The sequence below is a fragment of the Aulonocara stuartgranti genome, assembly GCF_965226115.1.
Source record: "Aulonocara stuartgranti genome assembly, chromosome: 18".
Lineage (NCBI taxonomy): Eukaryota > Metazoa > Chordata > Actinopteri > Cichliformes > Cichlidae > Aulonocara > Aulonocara stuartgranti.
This window is the reverse complement of record NC_138954.1, coordinates 35,968,896-35,986,777: the sequence shown is the minus strand read 5'-3', so window position 1 is coordinate 35,986,777 and position 17,882 is coordinate 35,968,896. Positions and strand designations below refer to the sequence as shown.

At 48.4% G+C, this 17,882-nt stretch overlaps 1 protein-coding gene across 5 annotated transcripts in view; it reads right to left on the bottom strand.

Annotated features, from left to right (window-relative positions):
• Positions 1–1,362: 1,362 nt before the first annotated feature.
• depdc5 (DEP domain containing 5, GATOR1 subcomplex subunit) overlaps positions 1,363–17,882 on the bottom strand; it is a 26,135-nt gene continuing 9,615 nt past the window's right edge. The window contains exons 26-44 of one of the 5 annotated variants that reach the window (XM_082513979.1): positions 17,389–17,445; positions 16,475–16,658; positions 14,757–14,917; positions 14,182–14,302; positions 13,451–13,618; positions 13,121–13,343; positions 12,883–13,019; positions 12,654–12,744; positions 12,404–12,466; positions 11,143–11,240; positions 10,849–10,929; positions 9,514–9,646; positions 5,130–5,229; positions 4,798–5,052; positions 3,307–3,476; positions 2,677–2,848; positions 2,540–2,600; positions 1,832–1,914; positions 1,363–1,760 (exon numbers count right to left, since the gene is read on the bottom strand). In XM_082513979.1, coding sequence (XP_082370105.1) covers positions 1,462–1,760; positions 1,832–1,914; positions 2,540–2,600; positions 2,677–2,848; positions 3,307–3,476; positions 4,798–5,052; positions 5,130–5,229; positions 9,514–9,646; positions 10,849–10,929; positions 11,143–11,240; positions 12,404–12,466; positions 12,654–12,744; positions 12,883–13,019; positions 13,121–13,343; positions 13,451–13,618; positions 14,182–14,302; positions 14,757–14,917; positions 16,475–16,658; positions 17,389–17,445 — 2,657 coding nt within the window. In that variant the 3' untranslated portion in view covers positions 1,363–1,461. Of the gene's footprint in view, positions 1,761–1,831; positions 1,915–2,466; positions 2,601–2,676; positions 2,849–3,306; positions 3,477–4,797; positions 5,053–5,129; positions 5,230–9,513; positions 9,647–10,848; positions 10,930–11,142; positions 11,241–12,403; positions 12,467–12,653; positions 12,745–12,882; positions 13,020–13,120; positions 13,344–13,450; positions 13,619–14,181; positions 14,303–14,756; positions 14,918–16,474; positions 16,659–17,388; positions 17,446–17,882 lie in introns of those variants that run through there. The other 4 variants (XM_082513981.1, XM_082513980.1, XM_082513982.1 and 1 more) reach the window with 4 other exon arrangements.

Sequence of the window (17,882 nt, the reverse complement as noted above, 5' to 3'; positions counted from 1 at the left end):
TGGGTCAGCACACCTGAATGTCACAGTTCATTCCCAGGTCTCTGGAGAACTTCAGGACATGTTGAGGTCATTTAGCCATTTAAATCAGCTGTGATGGATCGAGGACACGTCTAAAGCCTGCAGGCCCCCCAGGCCTGGAGCTGGACACCTCTGGTGTAACTACTGATATTGTCACCCACTCCCACTCAGTCTGATTTAAACTTCATCATCACTCACGATGCAACCGGAAACCTGCACCTCCCAACACGTGCAACCACACGCAGCCCGCAACGCCTGAAAGGCGTGGAAGGTCCTACGGGTCATAGATTTCCCACAGTGGAGCAACTCCCCACCAGCTGTGATCATAGCTTTGAGTCTGTCTTCACGTGTCCCAGCACCAAACACACTTATTCACATCACCAACACGGTGCAGCGTGGACCATCGACGAGTGGCACGCACATCCACGCACCGTTTCTGCTCTGGCAGCTCCGTATGCTCCGCCCCTCCTCCGCACACGCCCACATCAAAGTGCAACCTGAACTGTTGCTATTCTCATCCCACCTTCACACACACGTATCCTGTTTCTGCTGACCTTCCTTTGTCGTTCTGTCCCTCCACCTCTGCAGAGGCTCCACCCTAAAACCTTTGACTGTAGACCTCAGCACGTCTCGTGTGCCCAGCACTTTCACAAGCGTCTGTGTCCCTGCAGAGCACAGCTCTCCTAGCTCCCATCCTGTGTTTTCTCCATAGACCATAGGTGTCAAACTCTGGCCCGCGGGCCAAATTTGGCCTAATTACATTTGGCCCGCGAAGCCATACCAAATGACTATCAGAGCTGGCCTGCTGGTATTACACTGCTAATATATATATTGTTTAGTATTAAGCTTTGCTTGTTCCATATTCAGTTTTCCAGCAAAACCTGTTTGAGTCCATAAGAAAAGATTCATTCTCATATCTGGAGGAATAAATATATTTCAATAAATATTAACGTTAGCCCGCAACTTTGTTCCAGTTTTGAATTTTGGCCCACTGTGTGTTAGAGTTTGACACCCCTGCTGTAGACGGTGCAGTTCCTGTACTCCATCAACACCCAAGCAAACGGCTCTGCTGTTTCTTGGTGCTTCCTCCATCTCCAGTGTCACCACAGATGCTGACCGCCCTCCATCAGCGACATGTAGCCGCTGCTGCTGAGCTCTTTATAGATGAGAGCTCTATGACAGAGGTGCTGTCACCGCCATCTATGGGACGAGATCCCGAAATAAAGGAATGAATCACGTCCGCAAGACGAAATGTGAAAGACGGAGGTGAAAGTGTGAAAATGTAAAAACAAACAAACAAACAGGTTCATGTGAAATCTGTGATAACGACAAACGACACGAAGCTTTGAATTGTGTAGTTTTATTGCTGTTGTGAGGCTGCAGAGCTGCCAGCAGCAGCTCTCAGCAGGCAGCGCGATGCGCAGCGCGGCTTTAACGCTGCTGTCAGGGAGCGCTGGCGTTCATCTTCTCCTGGCAGCCGTCCCAGAAGCTCTGAAGTCTGTTGTCTTTGTTGCTGCAGAAGTCGGTGAAGTCTCTGAGCAGCCGGTCCGCCAGCCGCTCGTCACCCAGCACTCCGGTTCTCCACGCTTTGGTCAGCATGGTGTTGTAGGCCCAGTAGTAGCCCACCCTCTCCTCCCCTCCGAACGGGCCCTGGCTGTTGGAGGTGGTGGAGTTTCTACGGCGGCGCTGCTGCCCGCTCGAATACTTCCTCTTAGCGTACGGCAGCTGCAGGAACACGGTGCCTGAAACGAGGCGGTGAAACTGGTCAGCTTCCCACAAACACAGTGGGTGTCTGTGCTGTGACAGGACTAACCTGTGACGTGGATGTACTGAGGCTTGTTCTCAGACGGGAAATTAAAGGTGGAAGCAGAAAACTTGTCATGCACGAAGCCAAACCTGGTAGAAAGAGTACAGTGTTCACACAAAGTGAAGCATGATGGAGAACGTTAAGCTGAAAATCCTAAACTCTAAGTCTGATTTCAGGAAAGGGGCGGAGTTGTAAACGTAGAACGACACGATGAGCGCTGGCTTCACGCTGCCACAGAGCACAAACCTCACAGGAAAGTAACATGAAGCAAGCGCCTCTTTCTTCCACACAGCTTCTGATCGTTTCATCTCCTGCCCCATCACGTGTTCGTGTTTACTCCAGTCTGTCCGTTTAGATTCACGGCTGTTATAAGTAACCGTGTTTAGAGTTAGCAGCTAAAGCTAATCGGCTTGTATCCAACGTCAAGTTAGCGCAACAGGGTCAGCCAAGGTTTACATGTGAGATTCAAACACGATAAAGCCGTAGGTCGATAGAATAACAGGAAGTCAAAGAAACACTGAAATGGCTGAAACAAAGAGCAGAACATTCATGAATCTAACGCTGTGGAGTGTTTCTAACAGATCACAGAAGCCTGCGTGTCAAAACTAGAAGCAACAGAAGAGTAATGCATGTTTCTTTACATGTTTAGCCCTGCAGCAGCTAACGCAGCGCTCCATGTGTAACTGACAGCACAGTGCAGACAGCGACTACAACCTGTAGAGGACGGCCTCCTGAAAGAGCTGCATCCTGTCCCAGTACGTCTCCGGTTCAAACCCTGTGTGATGACAGGACACATGTTGTCACTGAGCCACATGGACGCACACGAAAGACTCGTTCAGAGAGGCGGGAACCTTCAAAAAGGTTGTCGCTGCCATTCTTCAGCAGGCAGTGGACGTTCAGAGGAATGAAGAGCTGCGCTCTCAGCGGGTCTCCGTACAGGCAGGACGTCAGAGCGAAGGGAACTTCCAGCACCGGCACCAACAGGAAACCACAGGACGCCGCCTTCCTGTGCCAGCCTTGGACCTGATGGACAGTGACCGTTAAAACCTGTGAATCAGACACTTCCTCTGGGCTCATGTAAAGATTATGGCTGCCTGACGGCTCTTATTTTTCACACTCTCAAAGCACAGCAGTAAATCTGTCACACCGTCACTGTGCTCCAGTGCAGCGGGTGTGTTTGTAGCTGTTCTCTGTGGAGCTCAAACGTACGACCTGCAGCGTCACTGTGCACAGCCACACAAACGATTCACTTTACTCGGCCTGTCTCCCCTCGGTGTGGTTCATTCATCACATAATGACACAGTGACACTCCCACAGACAGCATTCATGTTTCTATTCTGCTACAGCAGCACATGTACATACTGCATGTATACTCTGTGCACACCATGCATCAAACAGAGCTGAGCTGCAGTTTGGACGTTAGAGGGATGCACACGCTGGCTTTGACTGCAGCGCTGCTTTGAACCAGGACACGTGCTTACCATTTCAAAGAGCACTGCAGCAGTGACGGCCATCCAGTGCAGCTTGATCTCAAAGGCAGCGTTGAGGGAGAAGTTGCCGTGGTAATAACAGCTGCACCACTCAGTTCGGTCACTGCGGTTGTTGACGTCCACGTCTAGAGTGACCGTCTTCTGCTCTGGAACTGTAGCAGCTACAGGACACGTGGACAAGGGTGGGAAAACAGGAAGATGGGAGACAAAGCAGCAAAGAAAAGGAGAGGCTGAGGCATGATGAAGAGCACAGCTGCTGACGGCTTCATGGACGACCCTCCAAGGTTGGATCGACACTGACTGACGCTCTGTTTTCTAGATTACACACCAGCTTTGAATAAGTATTCATATACAGTCTGGTATGTGAGCCAGCACTTGTTGATATACTATTTTTGTTTCTTAATTCTGAATATTTATATGTAAGACTGAAGCTCCAGATGTGGACCGTTTAGTGCACATGGCTGCACAGATACAGGAACCTCTGCAAACTGGCACCAGCTTTATCACTGTGCTAACATTCATGTTTCCAGGTACGGGCGCATTATTCCAGCTCCTGGATGCAAAGTTTAAGCCAGTCCAGCTGCAAAACAGCAATGTTTTAACAAATGATGCATTTAATGGCTGCAGGAAGCAAGAAACAAGCATGAGTGCAGGCAGCAGAGGGACAGGTGAGGACAACGCACACCACAGCACTAGTAACCCACAGCCACTGACACCACAGCGTGCACCGAGACTCCACACCACCAGTGCAACTACTGCTGCTTATGCACTAACCACACAGCATGCACTGAGGGGGCTATTTGATCACATGGATACTATTAGAACTACAGGTAGTGTGCATGCACTGCAGAACACAACGCCAGCTGTCCCGTGCAGATCTGCAGGCGCCCGTGAGGCCAGCTGAGCCCTGCATCTGTGTCAGTGACGGCGCAGGGGGAGGACGATGTCAGGGACAAACACGAATGATGGTAAATGAGGTTTGGATGTTACGTCTGTGGGTTTTACATGTAGGCTCGTCGTTTTCAGTTTGGGGTGCAGTACAGCATCGTCTGTTAATCTACGAAAACTGCAAATACATGCAAAGAAGAAGCAGAAGCACACTGTGCATCAGGGCCACTGACTGCAGTCACACATCGATTCACTGCTGTGCTACAGTTGTCTGTGTGTGTGAGGACTGCTGCTACAAAAACTGAAGGAACAAAGGAAATGTGTGCAAACTGAAAACCACGAGTGTTGATGCATCCAAGGCCAACAGCTGGAGGGTGCAGAGTTGAGCAGATGTTGGCCGTGATGCTACAGCCATAATCCAATCCTAAATAACTATCAGAGGCTACAGGCTTGTGCAGCACTGGACCAACATCCCCAAACAAATGCAGCCTGTTCACCTTTGGTGACACGCTGGGCTCAGCCGGCCCCCTGAGGCAGGCTGCAGTACGATCTGCATCAGACTGCATTAGACGGTGTGGGTCGGGCTGGGTGTACCTAGCAGTGCAGCGGCCTGGCTGCGTCCTCCAAAGCTGCGGCTGAAGGAGCTGTGCCTACTTGCGTAGGAAGCTGGTCGGCTGGGCAGCCAGGGCAGGAGGAAGGCCGGGAGGTCGCAGGGGCGCCGCTCCTCCAGCACGAAGGCCACCTCGAACCACTTTCTTTGGAACAGGGAAAAATCCTCTAGTGCTGCAGTGGACCAGCCCCCGCCTGCAGCGGTGGAGAGCGGGGGGGTGGCGCCTACAGGGGAAACGGCTGTATGAGAATAACCACACGTTTAAAATGTATTCGCCGAGTTAAAAGGATGTTTGTCCGTGTGCCTGTTCACTCACCGTCCTTCTCTCCCACTATCCTGTAGAAGTAGAAGCCGTAGACAAAGGTGCGCATGGCTTCCCCCGAGGCGTGCGTCACCAAACCTTCATCCAACATTTTCTACACAGAAGTCAGTTTATGGTCACTACATTCAGATGACATGGACAGAGGAGAGTGGCTGCAAGCCGAGCCCTCATAATGTCCTCCAGATTCCTCAGGTGTCACCCTCGCCACAAAACTGACCTTTCACTTTGCATTTTAGGGCCACAGACCTTGTTTACATAAAGTATCGTCTGTTTTTGAGCGAAAATAAAACGAGACAAGAAAATGTTCAGATTATTTTGACTGTCTGATGAACCACAGAGTGCTGTGTGTTGAACTCCAGTGAGAAAGGTTTCGTTGAAGCATTTATAAAAGTTAAATGGCAGCACATAATCACAGCTGTGGCCCTCAGGGGTCAAACTTGTCCTCATCTGGTTTGATTGATACTTAATTAATATGAGGTGGATTTTTCCCCACTTTTAATTAAAACTTAATTCAAACATTTTGACACTATTTTTATTGCATTTCAAATCGAAGTCTGATAAAACCTGATTTATACCAAATGTTTCTTTGTTTTCAGGTAAAAAATAAATTTAATGATCAGTTATTGTGATTATTGTTTCACAGCCAGAGTCGGCTGCTTTGACAGATGATCACAGACGGGTTTATGTCAAAGTTCATTTAGAAAGCTGTTTTTAAACGACTTCTAATCACATCTGTTGTCCTCTGGGCTCAAAAAGGCTCCGTTTGCTTTGACTGTTTATAAAGCAACAAGTATAAAATATCATCCATCTCTGTTTCAAGGATTTATTCAACTTTATTCCAACTCATTACCTGATGATCTTCTATTGTGTCTTCATCATGAAATGATATCACTTTTGTGCTTCTATGATAAATCTTGTTTCAGCATGAAAACTTCCCTGCCAGACTCAGGATGTCATAAACTGGCCGTAGCGACTCTGCTGGATGCACGGCAGTAAGAATCAACACACCCACACACAGCAAAAGTATTGGGCCCCTTGAACTTTCCCACATTTTGTCACATTACAGCCACAAACATGAATCAATGTTATTGGAATTCCAGGTTAAAGACCAACACAAAGTGGTGCACACGTGAGAAGTGGAAGGAAAATCAGACATGACTCCAAACATCTTTACAAATAAATAACTGCAAAGTGGGGTGTGCGTAATTATTCAGCCCCTTTGGTCTGAGTGCAGTCAGTTGCACATAGACGTTGCCTGATGAGTGCTAATGACTAAACAGAGTGCACCTGTGTGTAATCTAATGTCAGTACAAATACAGCTGCTCTGTGACGGCCTCAGAGGTCGTCTGAGAGAATATTGGGAGCAACAACACCATGAAGCCCAAAGAACACAGCAGACAGGTCAGGCATAAAGTTATTGAGACATTTAAAGCAGGCTTAGGCTACACAAAGATTTCCCAAGCCTTGAACATCCCACAGAGCACTGTTCAAGCCATCATTCAGAAATGGAAGGAGTATGGCACAACTGTAAATCTACCAAGACAAGGCCGTCCACCTAAACTCACAGGCCGAACAAGGAGAGCGCTGATCAGAAATGCAGCCAAGAGGCCCATGGTGACTCTGGACGAGCTGCAGAGATCTACAGCTCAGGTGGGGGAATCTGTCCACAGGACAACTATTAGTCGTGCACTGCACAAAGTTGGCCTTTATGGAAGAGCGGCAAGAAGAAAGCCATTGTTAACAGAAAACCATAAGAAGTCCCTCGTTGTCCCTCCTTGTTCATCATTGAGTTGGCTGTAGAGCAGGTCATCTGCTAATTGGATGGTTGTTGGTTCAATCTCTGTGTGCTTTAGTCTGGAGTTCTTACCAAGGTGTCCTTGGGCAAGTTACTGAACCCCAACTTGGTCTCTGATGCATCCATTGGCATGTGAACGTTAAAAAGCAGAATAGAAGCAGAATACATGGTGTATAATGCTTTCAGTGCTCAAGTAGAAAAGCAACTGAAGGAGTATGGGACCTGGCGAACGCACTTTTCTCCTCTCCCTTATCTTCCCTGCTTATGTCCTTGTCTAGTCTCGTGTTTTTTGTATTACTTTTCCCTGGAACACTCTCTCACAGTCTGTTCTCTAAAACCTAAAAGAGGAATTATGGTTTTGATCAACTGGTCCCTAAATGCAATTGACACCCCTTTCTCAACGAGAAGTCTGGGCTCGGGTGAGCCTGAGTGCTGAAGATATCTAACTATTCGGAACCATGGTAACAGGGTTCTGGTTGATCGGAGCTGGCTTGGCCCTGACTTATCGAAGAATTAAGGAAGCGGAACCGGCTGTTCAAACCCCCACAAGGCTGCCCGCTGGGATTGAAACGATGGGAGAGGCTCAGAATAAGATCTCTGACTGCAGACTGGATACATCTCAGAAGGGCTCGCTTGGAATAAGATCTCTGAGTGCAGACTGGATGACATCTTGGGGAGGCTCACTGTGGTTGTGAGTTCTCAGAATCGGCTCCTTGAGCACAAGAAATGACAACATCACAGAACGCAAGTATGAGAGCTCACGGCTCTCCAACGGGAGATTGAGAGACCGGTGTTGGACTGTAGAACTGCTTTGAAATTCATATGAGCTGTTCGCACTAAAGTAAAAACCTCCATCACTTTTGTGGATACCCCTTCGGCACCAGCCGTGGGCTCAAGGCTGGAGCCGAACAACAACTCCCTGATAACGACTGTGTTTAGACTGTTCTTCCCATTCCATGCAAGCCCACCTGGGTTGGCTGGAAGACTGTTTACTTAGCCTGGCAGGGAGGAGGACACTGACTCAGCTGAACTCTGGACACGCACACACATGCATATACTGATACTGATAAGCACTCACTGACGCATCACCCTCCCTACCCCGGATCCAACGCCACCTCCAACGCTTACCTCCCCTCTGATGTGGACATCGGGTCAGTTGGAGGCGCAGTCGAAGATTGCAGCGGTCCCAGATCAGATGTACACACTGGAACTCTTTGCCATGTTGCTGTCTGTGTTTATTGTGCTATGGTGTGTTGATATCTGTGCATTCCTGTATTATCCTTCTGTGTTACACATTTCGATGTTTTTTTCCTCGCCTGACCTGTCTCCCCAATGTGATGTTTGTATTGTATGTATTGTACGGTCGGCAAGGTCTGTCATCTCGGTTGTGGGCAAAAGACCTGCAGCTGACAAATAAAGGCTCTCTCATCTCATCATCTCTTTCTTGATCTTCATCATAACTGAAGTGGAAGATGTGTAGTCCTCTGACACATCTTCTATTTCACTTCATAGCCTTCTTCCACTCCTGTGGGTGGGTGATGTGGGGGCTTCTTCAGAGAAAGGGTAGCATGTGCTCTAAATATTGGCAACATTTTCTTTATCTTCTAACTCTGGATCTTCCTGACCATTGATTCTTCCTCATTATACTAGAGGACAATATGTGCTTTGTTCTGCTGCTCATCATTTTCCACAACATGGTAATTTTTTTACTTTTCATACTTTCTGTGTATGCATCACTGTAGGGTCGACCTTACAACATGAAGCACCTCGAGGCGACTGTTGTTGTGATTTGGCGCTGTGTAAACAAATTGTGTTGTTGGTAAGTGGCCTGTATTTGTATAGCGCTTTACTAGTCCCAACTCTTGCGCCACGATCTTGTTGTTGTTCTTGTTACACATCAGTGATCAAAGATGTGTGAAAGCAGTTTGGTGTGACAATGTGGCCATTGGCAACACATTGGCAACACATTGGCAACACATTGGCAACACATTGGCAACACATTGGCAACACATTGGCAACACATTGGCAACACATTGGCAACACATTGGCAACACATTGGCAACACATTGGCAACACATTGGCAACACATTGGCAACACATTGGCAACACATTGGGGTCGTTTTTGACCCCTGAGGACAGCAGGTGTTAGTAAATCCAATAACAACCCCATAAATAAATCAAATGACTTAAAACTTATTCCGATCATGTATAGCATAGTACTGAATAACTCCTGTTATCTTCAGACCATTTGATGAATAAAAAACACATTTTTGATGAAAAAGATTTCTTTTCGGGTCAAAAATGACTCGAGGACAACACAAGGGTTCAAGCAGCAGCTTAGATCTGCCGTGCTCGTCTTCACAGCCTGGCTGAGCTAACACGGCGGGGCCGTCCTTCCTGGTGCGGCGAAGATCCTCCATTAACAAACAGCTTTGCTACATCGTATCTGACTATTGGAGCCACATGCAGGCTGCAAACTAACGGCGTGGCCTACACTGCAGTTATGACTCACACTCTAATCAGCAGCAACAAACATCCTCCATCTCGTCACATTGAATCAAAGTTGGCACCAGGAAGTCCTACCTGCATGATATCCACCGCCATCCCCTGTGTGGCCACACCCTCCACGTTAGTGACCAGCCAATGAACCACTTCTGCGCTGATAAAGCAGTTGAGCGGCAGGCCCTTCTGCTCTGGGAGAAGCTGTACGCCCGTCCTGTAATGCAACCACAGAGACAAATCACTGCAGAGAGTAATAGAGCAGGGCGATATGACCAAAAATACTCATCACCATATACAGTTGAAAATTTGCGATAACCATATAATTGACACGTGTCAACTCCTCAACTTTATTAGTGCCCCCCCCCCCCAAAAAAACCCCATCAATGTATTTTCACTTAAACAAGCAGCTGTTTTTTATGTGCATTAAAGTTATATAAACTTTAACAGTGCAAATTCCTCGCTGACAGTTTAACCAAAAGGCATTTCCAGTGGAAACTGGCCGACACATCCTCAGCATAACCATGTATAATATCCACAAAACTTAAAGAGGTCATACACACACAATACGGTAACATTATGTTGAAGCACAGTACGTATCACTCCGCGAGGCTCCGCCTACGATAGCCGTAATGCTCCAACAATCCATCAAGCGGTGCGGCTTCGTAGCTCAGCAAAGTCGCACTGAAACATTTGACAGATTTTCGAGCGCCGTGCACATAAAATCGTTTCGAGGTCAGTAAACACAACCAGAGTTCATACATAAGGCACACGGGATTATAAGGGGCTCTGTCGACTTTCAGACAAATCAAAGGATTGATTTTAAGTGCGCCGTATTTTCCAAACAACACGGTAATAACGACGGCCCGCTAGCATGCGCTACCAAAAATAGTGCTTTGTTGTGTATCTGAGGGACGAAAGCTAAACCAGTTCCACACCAGTGAAGCTGCAGCATTTTTACAAACCAGTTCAGGTTCATGGTTTCACTCAACGATCCGCTTTCGCTCTTCTCATTCTGCGTCGCCGCCATGATTTTTCCGCCATGTGCGTATGTAAACAAAGGCACTGCGCATGTGCATTTTACCTATATTCTATCGCCATCATTTTCTTATCGTTGCCCAACATTACACCGGTGTTACCGTGAACGGTATGATATGGCCCCGCCCTAGACTGAAACAAACTGGCACTTTTCATTTGGAAGTTCAGATTGTTAGAAATGTTCTTCTTATCTCACCTGCAGATATCCAGCGACCACAAGAACCCTGAAGTATGTTTTTATCTGAGCACGTTAGTTTTGGCCATTCCTGCTGGCAGTGGCCCACGGGGAGACACACGTGCTAACGTTTCATAGATTTTCCTCCGTTATCGTACCGACTCATTGGTCCCAAACAATCAGGAGACATTAAAAAGGAATCTTACGTGGGATGTTTGATCGCTTCCAGGATCTCCATGAGTGTGGAGGAAGAGGACAGAGAGAGGACTCCTGCTGCAGACTGCCCACTGTGAACACATCAGTGAGTGGAATTAGCAGCTCCGTGCACTGAAGTCACGATACAAAATAACGTGGGCGTTTCCTCTACACGAGGCGCTAAAAGCAACGGTCTCAGTTTAACCACATTCTACAAACTGTTTTTCTGACAAGTGTTGACCTCATGAAAACTTGGATGAGCTTAATGTTTCTAAAGTATCCGAGTACATAAAAGAGCAGGTCACCTGACGTCGGTGCTGCAGGCTGCAGCTTCTCCTGTAGGCTGCGCTGCTGCTCCGGGCTGAACTCCTCTGTCTGCAGCCTCGCTCGTCTCAGCCGCCAGCTACAGTCGCACACGTCACAAAGGTTTCCCACATTACACACTGTTCGTCACTCTGGTGGTATCTGCACATGCCGACGGTGTCAGCCACACCGACACAAAGGACGCGTGTGGGTCTGCACAGCAATGAGCCGTTTAACACAAAGTCATCTGTTCCCACAGCGGGATGAGACAGGATGTCATTCCCAGTGTGCTTCATGGCTGATGGAAAGCTACCTTTGTGTTCAGGTGCCGAGACAGCAGCTCACAGGAGCTGTGCTTGGAGGCAACGCTGCAGATAATAATGTTTTAGTTGCCTCATCCCAAGCTGTGGCCTAAATGACAGTTTTCTGCTTTCCTCAGCTGGAAAACAAGAGTTGAGATGAAACTTTGATACAAGCTCAGCTAAAATGTAGTTTTGTTTTTTTAAATGTCAAACATTGGAAAACAACACAAACCTTTTTTCTAACAGCCAATGGCTCAGCATGTTTGTGCTCTCGGCTCATGGTGAACATGAATAAAAACATCAAACAAAAAAGTCGCTTCAAACTGTAGAAACGGAGATTTCTACGGGGCTGTCAACGTTAACGTGTTAGCACGTGTTAGTGGACGCACTTCATACAAACTGCCTGAGACTCTGACAGACGCATTTCAGGGATTTTGGGTCGTTCTGCGCTGCAGACGGTTCATTGTGTTGACAGTTTGAATTGCGTAACCGTGACGACGGACTAACACGTGTTAACACGTTAACAGCCCTAATTTCTACATGTCAATATATGGACCCCAAGTGGCCCCCGGGCCACGAGTTTGACACCCCTGCTCTATAGTTGGTCTCTCTGTGTTTGTACATCATTAATGGAAAGCACCAGCGTAAGGACAATACATGAACAGATGTGGTCAGGTACAACAGACATGTGCACACCATCAAACATCTGCATGTACAGGCACCACGTGAGGAAACAGGACGGGCTGAGAAACTGAATGTTAGTGATGCAGAAACTGCACTGGATTATTACTAATCTGACACTAGATTCAATGCAATAAGCAGCCATAAAACATGCAAACAAACGTGATCCCAGTGCGAGGAGGTCTCAGCAAACATCACTACGAGCACTGCTGCAAAGCATGCTCAGGCAGCGACACAGCAAACGACACACACGTGCACACCCAGCATCCCCGATACTAACCTGAGAGTGACAGATGTAGGAGGAACGAGGGCTACGTATAAAATCCAAAATAAAGGCCGCGTCCTGTCAGCATACAGGAAGAACACAAGCCAGGATCAAACACCCAAAGCAACAGGAACCAAACAGATGATGGCAGGAAGCACATGGAAGGAGAGAAAGCAAGAGCTGCACACCAAAGCACCATAAACGCACACGTGTCTGCTCAGCGTGAAGCAAAAGGACGTGTTCTGCCGGGCGCACACATCCTCACCTTGCGGGGGCTGTCTACGTATGTGGGAGCTGCGGTCACACTTGCAGGGTCACCGACGGCTGCTGAGGGCTTCGCCGTCTCCTCCAGTGTCCTGACACGAAGCACAACATTTATAAAGACTGACACGCTGCACAGCAAACCACAGAATAATTACATAGCCCTAAAGTTCTGTGAAGAACCATGAACGTGATACAAGGCTCAGACAGCCACAGGTCCAGGGGACACGCACTTCTGGTTCTGCTCCATCTCCAGCAGGGCTGATAAGGCTGACGTGCCCTTCTTGCCCTGTGGTGGCGCCACGGGCTCAGCGGGGTACGGAGAGAGCGGGCTGGTCACCTGGAGCCCTTTGAGGGGCGCACTCTTCTGCTGCATATCAGATAAGAAAACGATGCGTCAGCGCCAACAACACTGCAGATCAGTGGTTTGTAACGAGCTCCACTTTGATGTGCTTGCAATCAAAATCTCACCCTGATGATCCTGTCAGAGCGGTGCCGGCGCCGAATACGGTTGAGACCCTCCAGGAAACGAATGAAGCCGTCCAACAGGACCCAGTCCCCGCTGTTACCCGCTCCAGCACCCGCTCCCTCCCCGTAAACGTCCCAGTGTCCCTCCCCATCCGCCACCCGACGAGCCCCTCCGGCCGGCAGCAGGAGGAAGCGAGTTCTCCAGAACTTGAGCGAGTCAATCAAACTGGGGAGGCAGAGGAAGTGACTGGCGTGTGCATATTACATACACGATGTGGGAAGTTATTCAAATGCTACGGTAACAGGACAGTAACGTCCCGACAGCACTGCTACCTGAAGTCCTCCGAGCCACCAGAGCAGATGTACTGGTCCAGGTAGTTCCACTTGTACTCCTCCAGTCTCTCGTGTCCAAACTCGACCCAGCAGCAAACAAACTGAGCATCAGAGTGCGGAGGACACAGGCTGTAGCTGTACTGGATCTGAGCCGACTCGTACGGGTACCTGAAACACACGAGCTGCTGTTGGTGCCAGCGTGGCGTTCGCGCTAACATGAGAAACAGTTCACGTATGTCTCCACGCGTCACATCAGCCAACGATTCTTCGGCTCGTTCATTCACAACTGCAGACAGAGTGTCCTGGAGTCGCAGCGACCAGTTAAACCAGTTCAGTCTGTCACCACGCGTGCTCTGCTTCAGACGGCTCCATCACCTCCATCGTACACAACATGTAATTACCAGCTTCAGCCAACAGTTACATTCAGTTCATTTCAACCACTTAATCCGTTACTTTTACTAGTAATGGATTACTTTTCTACTTAGTAATTCCAAATACTGCTTTAAGCTATCAATCTACACAAAAGTAAAGTTGGATTTTAGCCAAATAATTATTGTTTTTATCTCATTACTTATTAACAAAAGCTGCTGCTGCCTCCGTCTGTTTCTACACGTCAGTGTGGATCCAGGCACGGGTCCTCAGAGGGGGGCCTGCGCAGGACTAAGAGCCCTGCTCTGACAGGACACGCCTGCTGGTTCTCGTGTTGGTGTATTTGGGCCGGGTGCACTCACTTTGGCAGGTAGCGAGTAACCGTTATGATCTTGTCTTTGAGGCAGACTTTGTGGAAGGTGCGGCCCATGCTGACCCAGTAAACGCTCTCCTCCTCCTCTGTCCGACGCAGAGACACCAGACCTGAAGACACGAGAAGAATCAGGTCACACGTAGTGACAAACATCTGGCGTTTCTCTTTAAGACGCCACAGCTGGCACACGGACGTCTGTTCTACGGTTATTATGACTGAAGGTTGACAGATAAGCAGCTGCAGCCCAAAGAGAAGACGCGTCGTTTCGTCTTCATCTACAGACCGGCTCTGCACTCAATGTGCAACTGCAAAGAACAGCATCCAACATCATACGTGCACCCACCATCCAGTGATTGAAAACAGAGCTCGCACTGTCACATACCTCGAGCCGGCCTTCTTCTAAAAACTGAAAAAGCAAAACTTTTAAATTCAGTTTTCAGCTGTAAACACAAACAGATACTCTGAAGACTACTACAAAGTACGGCTGCTTTATTTGTTTCTGCTTCCTCTGTGTTTGCTCAGACTAATGATGACGATGTAATAGATTACAAAGAGTTCTTTCACCTCTGGAGTACAGCGGACTGCTGCCGAGGGGCGTGGCCACAGCGGGCTGCTGTTTTCTGTTATTGGGCTGGACGATGATCTGGTAGCCCTGCATCAGCCTCTGACAGATGAACTCCTCAAACACCTGAGATGCACCCATCACGGGAACGTCATCTTCACGCCTGACAGGAGAACAAAGATGGAGGGCGCATCTTGTTTCAGAAATATGATTGTAGACAGGAAACCTCGAAGTTTCTCTTTAACCAGAGAAATGGTATCCGGTTGTTAAGTGATGACGCGACGAATCCTACTTCCGGGTCTAAAGTAGTCTGCGTTTAATATGGCTTTTGTGTTGTTAACATGTTTAATGTTTTGTATTTTCTTCTATTTAATCTCAAAAAGCTCCTAAAACAGTCAGTGATCCCTGTTGACCTCCCTCGGCTTTTATTACCACTAATCATTTATTTAGGCTCAGTTTTTAAAACCTTAGGATGTAACTACAGCCCAGCCCATGCAGCAGTATATGAATGACTAACCTCGTATTGTGGATGGATTATCTCAGTTGTTCTCCTGGCTGAAGTTTGGTCCTTTTACAGCATCCTGCTATGCGATTACATTTGTTCCTGACCACCGAGAACACTCACGGTAACTTTTATCGAGTGGGAAAAAAGTTAGCTTGTTTATATTATGCTAACATAGCTGTGTTGCTAGCGGTCACGTAGCACATCATTATATACCAGCTAGCCCAACTTCAGTAACCCTACAAACGTCACTGCTGTTTAGCTTTCTGTCTTCATTTATGCTGGAAGTGATAACAGAGCTGTACGTTTGAATTTGTTTCCAAAACCCCGCAGTCAGGACATGCTATATTGTATTTAGATAGAAGCTAGCGAGCTAACTTCCTGCTAACTTCTAACTCCGTTAAATGTCATAAATTCCGTTTTCATGGATGCCTGGATGTTAAACTCAATTGTTACACCTGGTAGAGCAGAACGCTGATCATTTTATTAAAGATGAAAGACTTTAGACAGTTTTTAACTCTCAGTAATGCCATAGTGATCGTTTGATATATGGACCTGCAGCGGAGTTTAGGCCCAGACACGGCTAGTGACGTCAGACTGAACAACCGGATAGCGCTTTACTCCGTCCCTATGGACCCCAAAGTGCTTCACACTACATCCAGTCATTCACACACACATCCACCCACTGGTGATGGCAGCTACATGTGGCCACAGCCGCCCTGGGGCGCACTGACAGAGGCGAGGAAGAAAAACTCGGGTCACTCAGTTATTATTTATACCAACTGTGGTTTAGACCCACACCTGTGTGGACTGGACACTCGTATCAGTGGTAAAAGCACTGATTCTTAGACAGCTTTTCTCCTCTCCCCGAGTACTCCGAGCGCTCTACACACACTCACAGCCGGTCTCCCAAACACTGACTCCAAGCTGAGTCAAACAACATCCACGCTCCGATGGATGCATCGGAGAGCAGCTTGGGGTTAGTATCCTGCCCACATGCAGACTGGAGGACGCAGGGGTGGAAACACCAACCTCCCGATCAGTAGGTGACCTGCTCTACCTCCTGAGCTACAGCCACCCCCACAGCTGGCTGAGCAGCTAACACCGAGACTCCCTGTGTCCTCGAGTACAAGCTGTAAACCAGTGAAGCTGATTCTGACTCGTTCGGGTCATAACCTGAAACCCTCAAACCCCGCCTACAGACGGGGCGGAGCCTACCTGTCCAGGTCGCTGTGCGGCAGCAGATCGTAGCAGCCCTCGGTGTAGTCGTTCTGCAGCGTCTGCCGGTCAGGGAAGTAGTCCGTGGTAAGCGGGAGGCACGCCGGCGTGGTCAGGGACTTCCAGTCCACTCCCACTGTGCAGCAGAAGCTGGGCACTGTGGGGGGTGCAGATAGCAGCAGGCCTTCACACGCGCACACACACACGCACGCACACACAGCAAAACAACAAATCCCCGCAGCACAGACAAATGCAGGTACCCAGAGTGGAGTGGTACAAATGTGGGGGCAAGGATCAGGGAGCGTGGTGGGTGAAGACAGGGAGGAGGTGCGAACGACACAGAGTGGAAAAGAGGGGAAGAAAAAACAAGAGATGTGTTACTCAGTGGCCTGATGCTCCCGAGGGCCTGACGGTGCGCAGCAGCGATCACACATGCAGATTGTGGTTATGTGACGGTCAGGCTGTGATGGCATCGCTCACAAGAAAGTGAAAAACGTTCTTAGCAAAGGCGTGAAGTTCTCCTTCATGCAAACACACAGAGGTGAACAATGGGTTCAGAAGCTCTGCACAGCCATGCAACAACAGCACACTGCAGAGAGCAAGGAGGTCGCGGCGTTCGAAGACGACAGGACGGCGAATTCATTTCAGCTGCGTCATCAGAAAGTGTTGAGAGAAAGCTAGAAAACAGCAGGACGGGGAGAGGGTGACCCGGCGCCACGTGACCTGTGACATCGTTTATATCTGCCGACCCCGGAGAGACTCGCCGCCAAAGCCCTCGCAGGGAGCTCGGGCTTTAGTGGCAGTTTGGAGATTTCAGATATTTATGATCCCAGAGTCTACCTGCAGTTTTCAAACAATTTGTGATACTCATCAACTGGTCCCATTTCATTTCTATAAAGTCAACTGGAACTTACTGGGATCGGCACCAGCGGCAGAGAAGTCCTGAAATGAGCTGCGGTTGGTGAAAGTTCCTGTGGACAAAGACACAGCAGTGTTATCCTGCATGTGCAAACACACAGCACCAGGCTTCACACAGTCACTGAAATGAACTCTGGAAAAAATCAAACGTAAACTACAAACATGGAGGACATGCTGCCAGCAGGCTCTAACGCTTCTGTCTTCACTGCATAGGTGTCAAACTCTGGCCCGCGGGCCAAATTTGGCCCACAGCCTAATTACATTTGGCCCGGAAAGCCATACAAAATTACTATTAGAGCTGGCCTGCCAGTATCATACAGTGCATGTACTGCTAATACTACAACTCCCAGAATGCTCTGTTGGTGTTTTGGCACGTCATTTTGAATTCTGTGTATTTGAGTTTGACACCCCTGCTTCACTGTGACACGTGACTAAACCTCACATACACCTTTGATCCCAACACGCCATGTGACAAACCGTCCCACGCGTT